This window comes from Dermochelys coriacea, chromosome 6 (genome assembly GCF_009764565.3).
Source record: "Dermochelys coriacea isolate rDerCor1 chromosome 6, rDerCor1.pri.v4, whole genome shotgun sequence".
In the NCBI taxonomy this organism is placed as follows: domain Eukaryota; kingdom Metazoa; phylum Chordata; order Testudines; family Dermochelyidae; genus Dermochelys; species Dermochelys coriacea.
Genome location: NC_050073.1, coordinates 57,463,955 through 57,483,025, shown reverse-complemented (window position 1 = coordinate 57,483,025; position 19,071 = coordinate 57,463,955). Strand labels below are relative to the sequence as shown.

The 19,071-nt window shown below is 43.7% G+C and overlaps 1 protein-coding gene across 22 annotated transcripts in view; it reads right to left on the bottom strand.

Annotated features, from left to right (window-relative positions):
* Positions 1–19,071, bottom strand: part of GPHN (gephyrin) — a 544,780-nt gene that overhangs the window by 467,736 nt on the left and 57,973 nt on the right. For 4 of the 22 annotated variants that reach the window (XM_043517379.1, XM_043517384.1, XM_043517391.1 and 1 more), the window contains exon 2: positions 1,103–1,177. The exons of the other annotated variants lie outside the window; for them this stretch is intronic. In XM_043517379.1, the coding sequence (XP_043373314.1) occupies positions 1,103–1,177 (75 nt within the window). The remainder of the gene's footprint in view (positions 1–1,102; positions 1,178–19,071) is intronic. 22 annotated transcript variants of the gene reach the window in all.

Genomic DNA, 19,071 nt, shown 5'->3' with positions numbered 1-19,071 from the left:
AATTAGGGAAAGAACACATATGGAACATTCTAGTTGGATGAAATACCACACAATCAAATGGTCGTCATACAACAATGACATCAATCTAGCAACAGTTGTCAGCACTGTTTCACCAAATCTATTAATAAAACTCCCCATACAATCATTCTATAAGTTTCTAGACCTAAAAGCAGAAAGATTAAATGGCACATCTGTGGAGTTTTTCCATTCTACTATGCTACTCTTAAGAACTGCCATGTCACTTTATTCACTGTGCCAGTATTCTATCCTAGGAGATGATAGTGATTTCCAGTGCTGTAGCAGTCTAAGAATCCTGGATTCTGAGTGTGTGTGGGCAAACAAATTTAATTGTTCGTAGTTGTAATATATAGATATTTTCATCCACAATGAAAGACCTAGTTTGAGAAAATGTATACGTGTGTGTGTGTGCACCCAGTCCAGTGTAGTATTTTACCTTACCAATCACTTGCTTCCTTCAGCAAATGGCAGAGCACTTAACCAGTACCTTCAGCCTGTCAGATGAAGCTCATCTTCCAAGTTGTTGGAATCATTTAGGGAAAGGTGAGATTTGGAATCCACTAGTCTGAATTCCTCCTTACTCCAAGTGGACACACTAGTGACATAGCCTATCCCATCACCTTATAGTATTTGTGGCAACATAGCAATGTGAAAGAGTGGTGTTGAAGACCACTGACAAGCAAGTGGTTGTACTGCTACAGAAAAAGATCAGTACTAACACTTCCACTGTTAGCAACAAGAATTGCAAATGCAGCCAAACGGAGAAATACTGTATAGCCATCATCAGAAAACTAGGTGACAAGACCTAAGAAGCATTTGTGTTAGAAATTACTAATTACAGAAAAGAAAAAAAAACCTCATCTGAAACTAAAGGTACATTTTATCAATCATTTGTTGAACAAATCCAAAGCCAAGATTACTTAGGAGCTGTGACTTTTTTAAAAAAAAATTACAATAATTGCTGAGTCCATGATAAACCAAGAAAGTATGACATATAATCTGCCCTAAAAATTATACATTTACATACCCATACCCACACACACTGTGTTTTCAAAATAAAAAATAAATATTTGTATTTCTCAACCAATGATTAAGAGCAGATGTGATCTGATAGCTTCAGTCATAGTTGCCTTAGCTTGGTCCAAATCAGGTACCCATCCTAAAAGGATAAAGAAAAAAGTGAAAGTACTGTAAGAAAGCTGGAAACCTATCAGATCCAGAGGAAACCTCATTCATGCTCTTTTAAAAACAGGATTAAGTTTAGAGAAACCCTCATAGCAGAGTCTTAAGGACTCATCCAAATTGAAAAAATGGTAACCTACCTCTCGTAACTGTTGTTCTTCGAGATGTGTTTCTCATGTCCATTCCAATAGGTGTGTGCGCATGCCGCATGCATGATCGTCGGAAGGTTTCTCCCATAGCAGTACATGTCGGGTCAGCCATGGAGCCCCCTGGAGTGGCACCCTCATGGCAGTGTATATAGAACACTGCCAACCCACCCCCTATTCAGTTCCTTCTTGCCAGAAGACTCCAACGGAGGGAAGGTGGGTGGTATTTGGAATGGACATGAGCAACACATCTTGAAGAACAGTTATGAGAGGTAAACAACCATTTTTTCTTCTTCGAGTGCTTGCTCATGTCCATTCCAATAGGTGACTCCCAAGCAGTTTCTCTGGAGGAGGGGTCGGAGTTCATCTGGTTGATGATTGTATGACTGCCCTGCCGAATGCTGCATCATCTCTCGCTTGTTGGGTGATGGTATATGTGAGGTGAAGGTGTGGATGGAAGACCACATTGCCATATTGCATATGTCTTGAACAGGGATGTGCACAAGGAAAGCTGCGGACGAAGCCTGAGCTCTTGTGGAGTGCGCAGTCAATGGCGAAGTGGAATTTTGGCCAGGTCGTAGCACGTTCTAATGCAGGACATGATCCAGGGATTGCGCTGGGATTAGATGAGAAGCCCTCTCATCCTTTTGGCGATTGCAATAAAGAGCTGTGGTGACTTACAAAATGGCTTTTTGCATTCAATGTAGAAGGCTAGGGCACACCTGACATCAAGGGAATGGAGCATCTGCTCTCTTCCAGTGGCATCAGGCTTAAGGAAAAAGAACAGTAAAAATATATCCTGATTCATATGAAACTGGGAGACCACTTTGGGCAGAAACGTAGGGTGAGGACAAAGCTGAACCTTGTCTTTGTAAAAGACAGTATGGGGGTCTCGGAGGTAAGCACTTTGAGCTCAGAGACCATTCTGGCCAATGTTATAGCCACCAGAAAGGCAACCTTCCAAAAGAGATAGGAGAGACGGCAGATGGCTATGGGCTCAAATGGAGGGCCCATGAGCCTGGACAAGACTAGGCTGAGGTACCACTGAGGAACGGGCTGCTGCACGCGGGAGTAAAGCCTATCCAAGCCCTTGAGGAATCGATCCACTATGGGATTTTCAAAGACTGATTTACTTGCTGCCTCTGGGTGAAAAGCAGAGATGGTGGCCAGGGGCACTTTTATAGATTATATTGCTGGCCCTTGTTGCTTCAGGTCCAGTAAGTAGTCCAAAACTAGGGGAATTGGAGCTTGCTGCGGTGCGACCTTCTGCAAGGACCAAATAGAAAACTGCTTCCACTTTGCCAGATACATGGCTTGGGTGGAAGGTTTCCTACTTCCCAGGAGAACTTCTCTCACTGAGTCCGAACACTGGCGCTCCAACGAGTTCAACCAAGGAGTTTCCACACGATGAGGTGGAGGGACTCCGGGTTGGGGTGCTGGAGCTTGCCGTGATCCTGAGTGATGAGGTCCGGGCATAAAGGGAAGGGTTACTGGTCTGTTGACCGACAGGCTTAACAGTGTGGTGAACCGTGCCGGCAGGGCCACGCCAGCACTATGAAGATCAACGAAGCCCTGTCCTGGGGGACACTGAGGAGAACTCTGTGCATGAGAGGGAAGGACGAGAATGCATAGAGCATGTGACTCATCCACGAGGTGAAAAATGTGTGCAATGGAGCTCAGGCTGTGGTTCAGAAAGGAGCAGAACCGCTGGCACTTCCTGTTGCTCCATGTCGCAAACAGGTCTATGTGGGGAAAGCCCCACTTCTGGAAAACTGAAAGGGCAATATTCAGCCTGAGGGACCATTCATGACTAAGGAAAGAGTGGCTGAGTCAGTCGGCTAGCTTGTTCTGCACCCATCGGAGGTACAACGCTTGTATGTGTATCGAGTTGGCGATGTAAAATTCCCAGAGCTCTAGGGCTTCCTGGCACAGGGGAGAGGAGCAAGCACCACCCTGTTTGTTTATACAAAACATCACCATGGTGTTGTCTGTGAGCACTGACACACATCTACCTCCAAGATGGTTCTGGAACGTTCGGCATGCCAGACAGATCGTCCTCAACTCCCACACGCTGATGTGCAGCGATAGTTCTGCCTGCAACCATAGGCCTTGAATTCTGATACTGCCTAGGTGTGCTCCCCAACCCAGGGCTGAGGTGTCCATGACCAGTGACATGGTAGGTTGCGGTTTGGCAAAGGGAACTCTCGCACAGACCACTTGCAGCCATAGCCACCAACGTAGAGACTCAAGAATGGGAGGAGGAAGGGTAACTATCCTGTCCAGTGGGTCTCGGCTGGGTCTGTACAGTTGAGCTAACCACGCCTGGAAGGGTCTGAGATGTAGTCTGGCATGCTGGACCATGTATATGCCCCAGCAGCTTCATACAGTTTCTGGACATCGTTGTGGGGAACTGGCGAAGGTTCTTGATAATGGCCCTGAAGGCTTGGAAGCATGGCTAGGACAGGGATGCCATGGCTTGCACAGAATCCAAGAGAGCCCTTATGAACTCTATTCTCTGTGCAGGGACCAGCGTGGATTTGGGCACATTTAGTATGAGGCCCAGCCTGAGAAACATTGATTTCTCATGTAAAAAAACTCAAGCCAACACCACTCCCCTTCCATTCCCCCAACCCGATCTATTTAGGCTCCTTGATGGGACATTCAGGAACTAAACTAACCTGAAAAAATAATCCTGATTTTTGTTTGAACATTTCCAGTTAAAAGTTCAATTTTATATGCACTACCAAAAACATGAAATTCTCCCCTGGCTGCTTGGAAAGGTACTTCTTTCCTAAGCCCTGAGGTAGGGAAACAATCTTTCTATCCCTCTCCCTTCTGCTAACCTATCAGTATCCTCTTCTCTCCTGATCCCCTGAATGGGCACCTCTGAATGTCCCCTTAAACAAATTTTCCATATTTGAACCAGGTGACCATGAATGATATCACTCTCCTGAAGCTAACACAAAGAGATAAAGAACAGATGTTGCTTGAATGCCACCAAAGCCCGGCCCAATTTGCTGCAATGCTTTGTTCTGCAATGAATCCAGACTACTTGCTACTGGCTTGGCATGGTAAAAGTGTTCTACCATAGGGGACGGAATAAGGCTGACCTCCCCAGAAACCTTTTGCAAAGGCTTTTGGAGTACCTCCAGGAGAGCTTCATGGAGATGTCCCTGGAGGATTTCCGCTCCATCTCCAGACACGTTAACAGACTTTTCCAGTAGCAGTACTGGCCACGAATGCATCCCAAGTCTTCTGGGCAAATTAATCATTAAATGCTTGCTTTTAAACCATGTATTATATTTACAAAGGTACACTCACCAGAGGTGCCTTCTCCGGCTTCACAGTCCAGGAGCCCACCTTGGGACGGTATTGGCTCCAGGGTGATGAACAGTTCCTGGCTGCCGGGGAGAACAGATCCTCCGCTTGCCTGCTGTGCGCTATCCTCAACCTCCTCCTCATCTTCCTCATCCATAAAATCCTCTTCCTTGTTGTGTGAGACTCCCCCCTTGCAGGTGTCCATGGACAGTGGTGGGGTAGTGGTAGGGGCGCTCCCTAGAATTGCATGCTGCTCATCATAGAAGCAGCATATATGGGGCTCTGACCCAGAGTGACTGTTTGCATCCTTTGGTTTTTGGTAGGCTTTTCTCAGCTCCTTAACTTTCACACGGTACTGCTGTGTGTCCTTTTTGTAGCCTCTGTCCATCATGTCCTTGGAGATTTTGGTTAATATATCGGCATTTCGTCTTTTGGAACGAAGTTCTACCTGCACAGATTCTTCTCCCCATACAGAGATCAGATCCAGTGTCTCCCATTAGATCCAGACTGGAGGTCTTTTGCAATTCTGGGACTCCATGGTCACCTGTGCTGATGAGCTCTGCATGGCCACCTGTGCTGATCAGCTCGCCAAGCTGGCCAAACAGGAAATGAAATTCAAAAGTTCCCGGGGCTTTTCCTGTCTACCTGGCCAGTGTATCTGAGTTGAGAGTGCTGTCCAGAGCTGTCACAATGGAGCCCTCTGGGATATCTCCTAGAGGCCAATACCGTCAAATTGCATCCAAACTACCCCAAATTTGGCCCAGCGAGGTCGATTTTAGCGCTACTCCCCTCACCAGGGAGGAGTACAGAAATCAATTTTAAGAGCCCTTTAAGTCGACAAGACAGGTTTGGTCATGTGAACGGGTGCAGGGTTAAATCGACCTAACACCGCTAAATTTGACCTAAACTCGTAGTGTAGACCAGGGCTTAGAGACCCTAATATGTCCCAGTGAATTAGAAAGAAGTTACATGAATATATTGACGAGGAAGGATTCAGCCTCCTCTTCAGGAATATACAACTGGTGAAACACATGGACCCCTTTCTGTCTGAGAACTGCCAGCATCACCAACAGCATTTTGTAAATATTTGCAGTGATGTTAACATTCTAATTGGCATGGGCTTGTACTAGTAGTGTCATGATCTAAAAACAAAGCTTAGCAAGCACCTGTGAGAGTGTCAAACTGGGATACGTAGATAGATAGCCTAAAATCTACTTATGACATGGAGTTTGTTGTTTTGATAGAGACTAATATGGATTTTAAGGTCTCCATCTTGAATTTTTATTTTTTCATGTACCTATTCAAGTACTTGAAGCAGAGAACTGCTCTGTAGCCTTCTGATCTTTTTTTTAAAACTCGATACAATATGAAGTAAAGGCCTTATTTGCTCTGTAGAAGAGGGACAGGTTCTATTGCTCCCATTTGTAAATCTAGGACGGCAGTCTGCATGCCTTGATTCTTCTTACTCAGGGAGAAGCCCTTACATCATGTGATTTTTCATTTTTGGTAGGATGAGGGACCATACTTGCAATACTGTCCAACTATAACAGCACTGCTTGTGAAAGCATATGGAGCATTTAGCATGACATATAGCTCATATTTGTTGGTTTGTTTATTCTTGTTGGCCTAATGTCCCCAGTAGTTTTCATGACCAACGGAGGGGGTTAAGACTATGCCTGCCTATGAAGAACCTATATAATGAAGGAAGAGGAAGCCACTCTTTCTAACTAGGAGAGATTTTTATATGAAACAACTAGTCCTTGACTATCAGGAAAACATGCACATTTATCTTTGTTTAACGATACAAAGATAAATATGGATTGGTGCATGCTGAAATATCTTCTGGCCCTATAAAACAGAGGCCTGGGGTAGGGTGGGAGGGAGTAGAAAGAAAGACATGATGGGCCAAGAAGCCTCTTACTACCTGCCAATTCTTCCATTTCTGGACCGCTATCCCTCTTATCACTCCATAGCCATCTGCTGGAGGCAAGAGATGGTGGCGAGACACGTGAACCTGCAACAGAGCTGGGAGCAATAATCTGGATATGAGGGCATGGTGACCCACAGCAACAACAAGAAACGACAGCCTGATACTTTCTCAGTCTTTTAGGTGAGGCAAGAAAATCCCTATCCCATAATTATACTCCCAGGGTGCTCAAGGAGGAATAATTAGCTATAATTTGTCTAGGAAATCTGCAGACATAACAATAGTTTCCAATACTCAATACACTCTCTATCCTCTATATCATGTTTTGGTTTTTTGTTTAATATATTTTACTATTTGATTCTCTAACTCTGATTTGGAATGCTGGCTTTACTCTTTTAAAAGGGAAGAATTCACTTGGGGGGGGAGGGAAATATGTACACCCAAAAGAATCAGCACATGTCCATGGCCTGGATTTGTGTGTTTTGTTTGCGGGTTTTTTTGCATTGATTTTTCCATGATGCATTCCAGGAAGGTGTACAGGTGAACCAAGCACTGAGGATTATCTGCCCTGCTGCACTCTCCAGATTCATGCAGCATCAGAAAAACAGATTTCACTTTATACCTCTTTAGAGAGACTCCTAGAGGAATTCCCTTAATCAAAGTCATCTGAAGATGAAGGGAATCAGGGGGCTTTTTTTTCTTTCCTCAGTGTTTTTGTCCAGGCAACTAGATAGATCAGAACATCTTTGGGACCCCTTCTTATGCCTCCCTGGATCTTCTGCCTCCTCAGAAAGGAAGACAGAAATTTTAGACTAAGTTCTCTTGGGAGGGGGAAACCTTATGATTACTCTTCTGGGAAGATATCTAGCCCTAAGAGTAGGTTCAGGATGGAGATTTGTGCTGGACTGGATTCAGGAGGGGACTTCTCAGTATCCCACTCTTTGTACAAGGGAGATTCATGGACGTGGCCTAGAACTAGGCTGACCCAACACTTGGGGCGCCATGCTCCAAGACAGAAAGTTCAAAGGGGTTCCTTAGCCCACCTGCTGTGCTGAAAGACAGAGTGACAGGCTGACATTGGTGCCAGAGAGTAGTCCTGAGCCACTGAAAGACCGAGTGGGAGAGGCATGCTAAGGAATGGAGGGTCTCTTACCAGGTTCTCCCTGCTCTGTCTACTGTGGATCCCTGTCAATTACAGCACTGAGTACATCTCCACTGCACGATGGAAGGGCTGTTATAGCTGCTAGGTGGACTCTGAGATCTTAGAGACAGTTCCAATCTTTTTAGGGCCAGAGTATAATCTAAGATGTGTCGAAGAGTCACAGATGATGGGGAGATTTGTTGGGAAGTATACCAAATTCGAAACCTGGAAAATTTTTGCAGGTAAATACATCATGTTGAGGACTTTCTACCGTGTAACAATACCCTCTCACAAGTACTTTGAACAAGCACTTTCTAGGTGTTTGAACCAAGAAGTAGCTATGCCTTGAGGCAGAGAACCGCCAACCTGGTATGTAGGGTATCTTGAATATTAGGAAATAATGAGAGTAGAACCCTTTGCCTTGTAAATATTGAGGTACTGGTTCTATAGCTCCTAATTGGAGATGATTCACCTCTTTTAGTAAACTCTCATGAGAATGGTCCCTGAAGAGGAACAAGGAGGGTGTTGTGGAGGGAGGTAGGGAGGTAAAGTGGACAGAGTACTCATTAACAATCTCTAGGTCCAATCAGTCCAATGTTATGCATTCCCACGTGCTGCAGAACGCTGCGAACTGGTGGCCAATTGGGAAGGCAGCGGTGGTCAGTTGTAGCAGTTGGGAGGAAATGGTCTATCGGCACCTCAACCAACAGATCAAAACTGGTGCTTGGAAGTGGATGGCTACGATGAGGAAAATTGCGGGCCAGATCGTTTATGCCTCAAAAATTTAGATCTCTTTCTTTGTGGCTCGTAGTAGCATTGAGCTGGGTATTGGGAGGTGCGTGGCTTATGCTGGGGCTATGAACTAAATTTTCTCTTCTGTCATGGCGTGTAGATGCCCAGCAAATGGAGAGTGGCCTGAGAATCCTTCAGGGTATGAAGAGAGACATCAGTCTTTTCTGCAAAGAACTTAGTGCCCTCAAAGATCTTCAATGGTTGAGTGTACCTCCTTTGGAAAACCTGACAGATGAAGCCAAGATGCATGTCATATCACCACCACCGTGGAGTTGGACCTGGCCACAATGTCAGCTGCATCAAGGGCAGATTATAGTATTGTCTTTGCTACTAACTGTCCCTCCGAAATGATGGCCTTAAATTGGTCGTGATGTGACTCGGGCAGCTGTTCAATAAAATCATTCAGCTTTGAATAATTTACGTAGTCTTCCTGCTGTCTTTTTTGATGATTTGTGGGAAGGGTCAGCGACTTGTTTCTTCAATTCACAACCTTTAAATGTTGAAGATTTTGGGGAAGACTTACATGTGCCAGGTGACTCGTGGCGCAAGTCTGGAGAGGGTCAGAAAACCTTCTCTATGAAGATAATTTTCTGCCTGAGCTCTCTATCCTTATGAGACCTGGGCCTGAGTTTCAGCCAAAGACCACACTTTTGTTGAATGTGGCCTTCCCGAGGCAGCAAAAGCACTGTGAGTGCTTCTCTGTAACAGGGATTGCCTCTTTGCAAGAGAGGCACTATCTGAAGCCCGGTGCGCCAGGCATACTCCGTTGGGGGAAGGGTCCCCAAGAAGCAAAGAAGCAGGAAAAGAAACTAAAGGGTATTTTTATTATTTATTTTTAAGTGAAAAAATAAGAACAAAAACCCCTACAATTAGGACTACAACAAAAACTCCTGCGAGAATTCTGCATGACTGCGCATGTGCAGAATTTATGTCCCCCGCAGATTTCATTGCTTCCCCACAAAAAAAGGACTTTCTGACAGGGAAGCAAAGGGAAACCCAAGAGCGGTCATATGACCCTCCCCAGCAGTATTTTTCAGATGACTAAGGCAGCCGTCAGAGAGGTAAACCACTGTGAGGCAGAGGGCAGGACTTGGGGAAGACCCAACTGGTGGCTCCTACATTGCCCTGGGCTCAGTTGCTAGTCCCAGCTGGGCTGGGGAGAATGGGACTTCCTTTTCCCATGCATGGCATCCGGGGCTGGATCAAACCCTCCCACAAATTTCCCCCCAGCTGCAGGAAGCTCTGCAATCTCCCCCTGCTCTCTGGGCACTTCCTGTACTCATCACTCCTCAGTTGCAGGGGAAGCGATTACTGTGCAGGGAGCTGCTCCCCCATCCGCCTAACCCCCGTGCACCCAAGACCTCCTCATACCCAGACCCTCCCACTGAGCATCACCCCCGCATCCAGAACACCCCCCACCGAGCCTCATTCCCCCTGAACCTGGACCACCCCGACGAGCCACCCACACATAGATCCTGACCCCACCGAGCCTCACTCTCCCAGCATCTGGACCCCACCACTGAGCCCTCTACACCCAGACCCTCCCTCGATGAGCCCCATTCACCTTCACCAGGACCCCCCTGCAGAGTCCCATTACTGTTGCACCCAGAAGCCCCCAACAAGCCCCTGTAAATCCAGATCCCCCCGCACCCAGATCCCCCAGTAAGCCACCTACACCCAGATTGTCCCACACAGAACCCTCTTAACCCACACCTGTATCTCCCCACACTAAGCCCTTCCTGCCTTGCTGAGCCTGCCTGCCTGCCCACACCTGGTGCACTTAGCATAGAGGGCCAGGGCCCTGGGTGTTTCTGGGGCAGGCCCAATCCTTGGCATTGTGTTAGGGTTGGTTGCAGCCTCACCGCTGAGTCCGTGTCCAAGTGGGGAAATGCACAGTGATCTCCCACCTCTGTGCAGCCAGTGGCCTGTGCTCCCCAATGCCATGCTGGAGCCTCCACATTTATTTGTCAAATAACATTTGCAAAATTTTTCAAGATTGTGTGCAGAAATTTTATTTTTTTGGCACAGAATGCCCTCAGGAGTAAACAAAGACGTAGGCGGCTAACTGAATGCAAATTGAAGCAATGATCCTAACGGACTGTGAAAACCTCTATCTCTAGCCAGGGGCAGTTGAGAAGCCAGGAGCAGTTGAACAGGGTTACCCCATGCACACTGACTAACCTTGTGGTACAGCACACGGAGAGACAGTGTATATGCAGGCCTAATGGACACTGCTACCACAGGTCTCCTATCAGCAGCGCAGGGACCCAAGCACAACTACAGTGTAGTACCAGTAGGGACACTACTTGAAGAAGAAACAAATTCACTGTTGATAAAATTTGTGGCTGACACAAAGATTGATGTGTTTTTTTTTTCCACCAAATGCATCCGATGAAGTGAGCTGTAGCTCACGAAAGCTTATGCTCTAATAAATTTGTTAGTCTCTAAGGTGCCACAAGTACTCCTTTTCTTTTTACAAAGATTGATGGAGCAGTACATAATGATAAGGATACGGCAGTTACACAGAGCAAACAGGTTCGCTTGTTATGGTGGGCCCGTTCAAACCTAATGTGTTCTTAATACAGCCAAATGCAAGGTCATTCATCTTGGAACAAGGAATGATGACCTTAGTTATGGAATTGGATTCTGTATCCTGGAAAACAGTGATTCTGAAAAGGATTTATGGGTCACAGTGGATAAGCAACTAAACATAAGCTCCTAGAGAGGTGCGGTGGCAAGAAGGGCCAATGTGATCTTTGGATTATAAACAGAGTAAAGAAGAATTATGGAGATAATTTTACTTCTGCATATAGGACTGGTGACACAGGTACTGGAATACTATGTACAGTTCTGATGTGCACATTTTTAAAAGAATGTTAAAAAATTGCAGAAAAGAGCCACAAAAATAATTTGAGGGCTGGAGAAAATACCTTACAGTGAGAGATTTGAAGAGCTCAATCTCTTTATCATATCAAAAAGAAGATTGAGAGGTGACTTGATCAGAATCTATCAGTACCTTCTGTGATACTGTCTGATTGACCCTGTACATCATTGATATTGCCACTGTTAGACAATTGCAACAAGTCTTGTACGAAGTATATCATGTAAGGTGTCCCTGGAAATGCTATGATTTGCTAATTAAGATTATCCTTTTTAAATCCATGTATCATTACTATATCTCAAGTTATGAATATTGGCTACATACCTGTGTCTCAAATAGGGTTGCCAGGTATAGATTTTTGACCAGAATGCCGGGTCGAAAAATGAGGCTCTGGTCAGCACCGCTGACTGGGCCATAAAAGTCCGGTTGGCAGCACAGTGGAGCTAAGGCAGGCTCTCTTCCTAGCGTGGCTCCACACAGCTCCCAGAAGCGGCATGTCCCCCTCCAGTTCCTATGCATAGGGGCAGCCAGGGGGGCTCCGTGTGCTGCCCCCATCCCAAGCGCCACTCCGCAGCTCCCATTGGCTGGGAACAGTGACCAGTGGGAGCTGCGGTGGCGCCTGGTAACAGGGTGGCTCCTGGGAACGGGGCGGTGCGCAGAGCCATCTAGCCGCACCTCTGCGTAGGAGCCAGAGGGGGGACATGCCGCTGCTTCCGGGAGCTTCTTGAGGTAAGCACCACCTGGAGCCTCCACCCTGACCGTCTTCCATGCTCCAACCCCCTGCCTCAGCCCTGATCCCCCTCCTGCCCTCCAAACCTCTCGGTCCCACCCCAGCGCCCCTTCCTACACCCCAAACCCCTCATCCCCAGCCCTGCCCCAGAGTCTGTACTCCCCGCTGGAGCTCTCTCACACCCCCGTACCCCAGCCCCTTGCCCCAGCCCAGAGCCCCCTCTCACACTCCAAATCCCTCAGCCCCAGCCCAGAGCCCCCCTCCTGCACCCCAAATCCCTCATCCCTGGCCCTATACTGGAGCCCCCCCCGGAACCCCAACCCACTGCCCCAGCCAGGAGCCCCCTCCGACACCCTGAACCCCTCATTTCTGGCCAACCCTGGACCTCACGCCCTCAGCTCAGAGCCCGTACTCCCTCCCACACCCCAACCCTTTGCCTCAGCCCAGAGCCTCCTCCTATACTCCAAACCCTTCACTCCACCCCCCCACCTACGTACTCCAAACCGTTCATTCCTGGCCCCAACCCAGAGCCCGCACCCCCATCCAGAACCCTCACCCCCCCACACACACCTCAACTCCCTGAGCCAACCTGGTGAAAATGAGCGAGCAAGGGAGGGTGGGGAGAGCAAGCAAGGGAGGGAGGGGTGATGGAGTGAGCAGGGGTGGGGCCAGGGTGTTCAGTTTTGTGCGAGTAGAAAGTTGGCAACCCTAGTCTCAAATGTGTTTGTTCTTGGGGTATCATCCACAAGATAGTTTACTTCCAGTCTAGCAAGCCATTGTGCATGGATTAATCAAGCTTTATGGAAACTCATTCCACCCAGGTATCAATTCCTGCGGACACCTCAGCCTCCAACCAGCCAGTGGCAACCCCTGTGAGGCATCAAGCCTTGTAAGGACATGTTATATGTTCCTGTGACTGTGGACTCCATCTTGTGCCAGTAACTTTCCACAAACTGGGCTGTGAACTTTATATGAAACAGAAAATTTCCAGGCACATGGCAAAAGGTATAAAAGACCACTGGGATGACTCCATTTTGCCTCTTTCCTGCCCTAATTTTCTGGACTGCGGATTTACAACTAAAAGAAATTTATTGAACTATGCACTGAGGACCTTCCAATCACAGAGACTTTACAATTCAACACTCTATAAAATCACTGCTATAAACCTGATATATGGACACTGCAATTATTGTAGGTAAATGATCTATTAACCATTTTAACTCCCTTCTTTTCTTTTAACAACAAATCTTCAGATTTTATCAGGGGGTAGCCGCGTTAGTCTGTATCCACAAAAACAATAAGGAGTCCGGTGCCACCGAACTCCTTGTTGTTCTTTAGATTTTAGTTACTAAAGGACCAGCCGCAGCGCGATTATTGAGTAAGATGAGGGTTATATACTGACCTGGCTAAGTGGCTGGTCCCTTGGGATTAGAAGGACTCTATATTTGATTAAATTGGTTTTCAATAATCACTTATCATAAAGTATAGTGTCTGCATGATGAGATAAGAGCTGGAATGCCTAACGAGACTGCATTTTTGACTTCTTAATAACGAATGTGGTGAGACAGTTTATTTTGGTACTGGCTTAGTATAACCTAATGATGGAATAACCACCAGTTTGGGGTGAGTCTGCTCTATTTCGCAGCAGTTTGTCTTGAATCTGGTATTCTCAGCTGTGACCCACTGAGGCACAGTGACATCTTCATGGAGAAAAAAGACCAGGTACTAAAGGGCTCTTCAATCTAGAGAAAGGTATAACAAGAACCACTGACTGGAACATGAAGCCATACAAATTCAAACTGGAAATAAGACACATGTAACAGCGACAGTGATTAACCATTTGAACTACCAAGGGAAGTAATGGATTCTCCATAACTTGATGTCTTCAAATGAAGACTGGATGACCTTCTGGAGTCATGCTTTAGTCAAACATAGTCCTTTATTGCACCCAATAACTAACAGTGTAAAATGTAATGGCCTGTGATTTACAGAAAGCGAGACTAGATAATCTAATGGTCCCTTCTTGTATTAAATAAAGTCTCTGAATGGACACTGCTTTTCAAGGTATTTCTGCAGCTCAACACCAGGGGAAGCAAATCCCACAAGAGGGAATGAACAGAGACCCTTAAAGAATATATTATTACAATATTAAAACTAGATCCTAGTAAAAAGAAAAAAAAACAGAAAAGGTTACACACACTTTTTCTCCACTGTTTTTATTAAATTCCCCCAATTCCCTTTCAACCCACCAAACACATAATAGGTTTACAGGTTTTACTGTTAAAATGTTATGGCCTTTTGCTGCAAAAGTTGCCAGGCTTGCAGGGTCCCTCCACTATCATATCTGCTTCCTTTGCCAGCTCCTCTATTTTCCCCACGTCCTCCTCTCTCCGATTCTTAATAAACTGGATGAAGTTTACCCCTTAAACCATTTCCCACTCAACTCCATAGCCTAATCTTTAGCGTAATATTCAGGTGCTTCTAGAGAATGGTGGCTGGGATGAGAGAGGAGGAGAAGTGGCATCTCAACCACCTGATCTTCCACAACAGGAGTTTTGAACAATGTATTTAACTACAGGATTAGGGACAAACTATGAAGAAAATTCTGGAAAAAAAATAGGTGATATCACTGCCAAAGTAGTAAAGACAGAGTAAAGAGAATATACTGAAGCCTACTTCCATTGCGTAAGTTAAACTACAAACAGGTAGCTCTGATACTGTTTACATTTTGAATAAATTTCATGAAACACTGCAGGAGTTTATTTTAGGATAAGTTTAAATTGCAGGCACTGAAAAAACAGATTAAATGAAATTATTCTCTCTTTACCTGCAGAAGAGATTAATGCTATTAAAAACTTCTTTAACACTTCAATAAACTCTAGTTCCAGGTGCATAGCCAGTGACATCCACCAGTTCTGTGGACTGACTTTCTTAAAAAACTTTGATTGCAAACATGTACTGCTTCAATATTATTTTTTACGGAATCTAAATTATTTGACAGTTGAGAAATGAATAGGTAGTTTAGAATGAGGAAAAAAATGTTTTCCATCCTATTAATAAAAGCTAGGTGTGACAGGGTAAGATCTACCAGTTCCAAAATCTTGAAGAATATGGTGACCGGAAACAATCAGTTCAAAATACTTTTTGGTTAATAAATCAGTCCTTTTTAAATAAAACTATTTTGATAAGAAAAAAGTTTATGTACCCAATGCATTTAAGATTGTTTTATTTAACTAATAAAACTATAGTAAAATGGTGTGTTTTTAATTCAATTCCAATTTCTAGCTCAATGCAGCATGGCTCAAATCATGGGTAAAAAATTATTTTGGCATTCCCCATTTTCTAACAATTTTTTTAAAACGAACAATCTGAATAAATGTATGTTAAGATACATAATTATTTAAATAAGAGTATAGATATAGTGTATCCCTTTGGCTAGCAAAAAGTACAATTAAATTATATGAAACAAACAATGAGAATCAACTTTTCTTTGGGAAACTAACTAAAAAGTACAAATTCAAAACAATATTAAAATCAATTTAAATAAAGGTTCTCTCTGCTGATACAAGTATGACTATAAGTCATGACTAAAATAAGTGATTTAAGTCACTCTGATTTAAATCAATCTACACCCTGCCTGCCCCACAAAATTACACCGGTCCAGGGATAAGACTTGGTGCTTCTTTTTGCTAGCCAGGAGAATACACGATATCTATACACATTTATTTAAGCAATATATAGCTTAAATATTAAAAATCAAAATAAATGTAAGTTATCTTGTTTATGTTAGAAAATGGTAAATAGTGCATTTCTCATTTAATAGATGCTAAAAAATTTTAAACTTGTGATTTGTCAAACTCTGATGAAAATTAAAATTCAGTTAAAATGCAAGAAATTTTTTTTGAGTGAAATACTACTTTAAATGTTCTGAATACATAAAAAAGTTGATCAAAACATGTTTTGTATTTAAAACTAATGGATTTATTAAACAAAAGAAGTATCTGTAGTTAGTGAACTGAACTGACTTTCTGGTTATTGTGTTATTCAGGGTTTTAGAACTAGTAGATTTCATCCTGCCACCTAGCTGTCATTCATCAATCAGAAGAGGAAAACAAGCGTTTCCTGATTTTTCAACTCCCAATTTTCTTAACTTTGAACAAACTAGTCACTGACAAACTAAAATGGAGAACGTTCTCTCTAAACCTGCAAAAAAAGCCATTACATTCAATCAAAATCTGGTGTAGCACACCAACAAATTCTGGTTTCAGGTGTTTAGCCAGTGACTTACACCAGTTCAGTAGTTTAATCTTCTTTAAAACTTGGCAACAACTTAATAATATTTTTTAATTTAAATGAGTTTAATAGATTAAAGGTGAATTTATCAACAAATTTACCTCAAAGTGCTAACAGTCATTCCCATGTTTTGAAGGTATTCCAGCTATGGTGGAAAACATCTGCAACACCCGTGAGAAAATGCTGTCCTGATCCTTGTATCTGGGGTGGATATGGACAGCTTGCAGGAGTACATCATGTAATTACCTGTCCCAAAGACCTTTCTTTTAGTGACTTTCCTTTTTCAATTATGCCTTAAGCCTGAAGTAAATCATGGTAAGCTGGGCCCTAAGTCAATAGATCACCTATTAGTAGATGAACTGGATATTCTACTATTCTAAAGGACTGCATTATAAAGATCTTCTCTACATGCTGCCATTTGTAACCATCAGGTCTACACTTAATGGCATTTGTACCATTTAAAAGAATAACCTATAAAAAGCTTTTACTTAACAAAAAGTTCACATTTTATGGCAGAGATTATATTAAAGACTTCTTAAAAGAAACAAGTCTGTTACATGGAACAAAACTATATACAAGTATGATCAGTATCATTGTCTCAATGAGAGATACTGAAATGGTATTGTGTTCCTTCTCTCTCTGACACCTTGTCTCTCAATGTACAGATTAGAGAACTTCACAGAAAAATTAATTCTATGTTTGACTCCAGAGACTGTTGGTTTCTTTGTATATTTTCTTTGTTACATTCCAGTACTATTTGTGCAAAAGATTAATTATAACAAGGTGTTTTTGTCATTTCTGAAAATAAATTCCAAGTGGGAATACTTGCCATCAAGATGCTGTAACTCACCAGAAAGGTGTGAAATATTCTAATAGCACCCACTAGCCTAGCTATTGTCAAGGATATGTCAGCATCTCTGTGGAATACCCTTTGTAATTTCAGAGCTATCTTACTCTTAGCTACAAAATTCCACTCAGGTTTCTGATTTAGTCTACAGAGTCTCAGTTTGGAAATAATTTTCTTAAATAGTGCTAGTTGGTGGGTTTTTTTTTAATAGAAGTATCAAAATACTTATCACCTACATAGCACCTTTCAATTTTTAATTTTGTATAGCAGTCTCACTGCCAAGGTTAAAATACAAATTAAGTTCCATGCAAAATTTAGGTGGAACTACTTAGAAAGATACAAAGAACTATTCATCATATAAATATGAGGATGAGGGAAAAAAGTGAACTACCAAGAGTAGACGTTTTCTTGGGTTTGGCCTCTTACTACAAAAGATTCACAGAATACTTTGCTACCCCTTTACACAGGATTTTGGACAAGGTAAAGTTCCTCTGGATTCAGGAGTGTCAAGATGCCTTCATAGAGCTGAAGCAATGGCTGATGTCATCTTTCATCCCAGTGTATCTAAATCCTCAAGTGCCTTTCTTGATGGATACTGACGTAAGTGAGGTTGGTATTGGGGCAGTTCTGTCACAAGTGGAAGACGGCCAATAGAAGGCGATACCCTATGGTAGCCAAGCCCAAAGTAGAGCACAACTCAAGTATGTGATGATAAAGAAGGAGCTGCTCACTGTGGTCACCTTTATCAAACAAACATTTTCAGCATTTTCTTCTAGGGAGAACAGATAACAGTTCTCTCCTGCACAATTTCCATTAACCTGGAGGGCAGTTAGCCAAATGGTTGGAACAGCTGGCTCAGTTTGACTATCAGATTATATACTGCCCAGGGAAGCAACACCCAAATGCCGATACCTTTTCCCGGAGGCCTGATTTGGAAGAAATTGAACAAAAGCATGAGGTGGCGGAGATGCTGTTATTCTCTACATGCGTGTCAACCAGGGTTGTAGCACTCAGAGATTCAGAAAAGATCAGTGGGCCAGGAGCCAGCAGGAAGATACAGGTATAAAAAAAGTTAAAATTATTAAAAAGAAATGGTAGCAGGGAGCTCCCAGAGGAAATTCAGCATCCTCCTCACCTGAAAAGGTATCAGACTTTGTGGCCTGAGCTGAGAGTTAGACAAGGGATACTGGTGTGGACACTGTCAAGATCTAGGCAAAGGTCAGAACTTGTTCAAGTAGTGATGCCAAAGAAGAAAGTGCCAGGAATTTTGAGGACTCTTCATAATGTAAATATGGGGGGGGCATTTGGATATAAAAAAAAGTTGTTCGTAAGTTCCTGTCCCAGTATTTCTGGCTGGAGTGGAGGAAGTACATGAGGAATTGGTGTAGGTTGTACAAGATGTTGGGGTCTCAAAAAGAAACAGGAAGTAAACAGAGGGTTCTTATGACCTCCACTCTGGCCAGGCAGCCCCTTGAATGGATATCCTGAGTTCTCTGCCCATTACACCTCGAGGAAACAAATATGTGCTGGTAGTGGATGACAGTTTTTCAAAAATACCCCATTCCTGATTATGAAGTTCAGACAGCAGCAAGGGCATTTGTCAATAGGTTTGTGTGCTACCATGGGGTGCCTCAGTCCTTGCATACTGATGAGGGAGAAAAATCTTAAATCCCAATTGTTCTAACAGTTGCATAACCTTTTGGAGATCCAAAAAAAAAAATCCACACTACTCCTTATCACCACCAATCAAATGGGTTCGTCAGGTGATTCAACCGCACATTTGTTAATATGTCTTC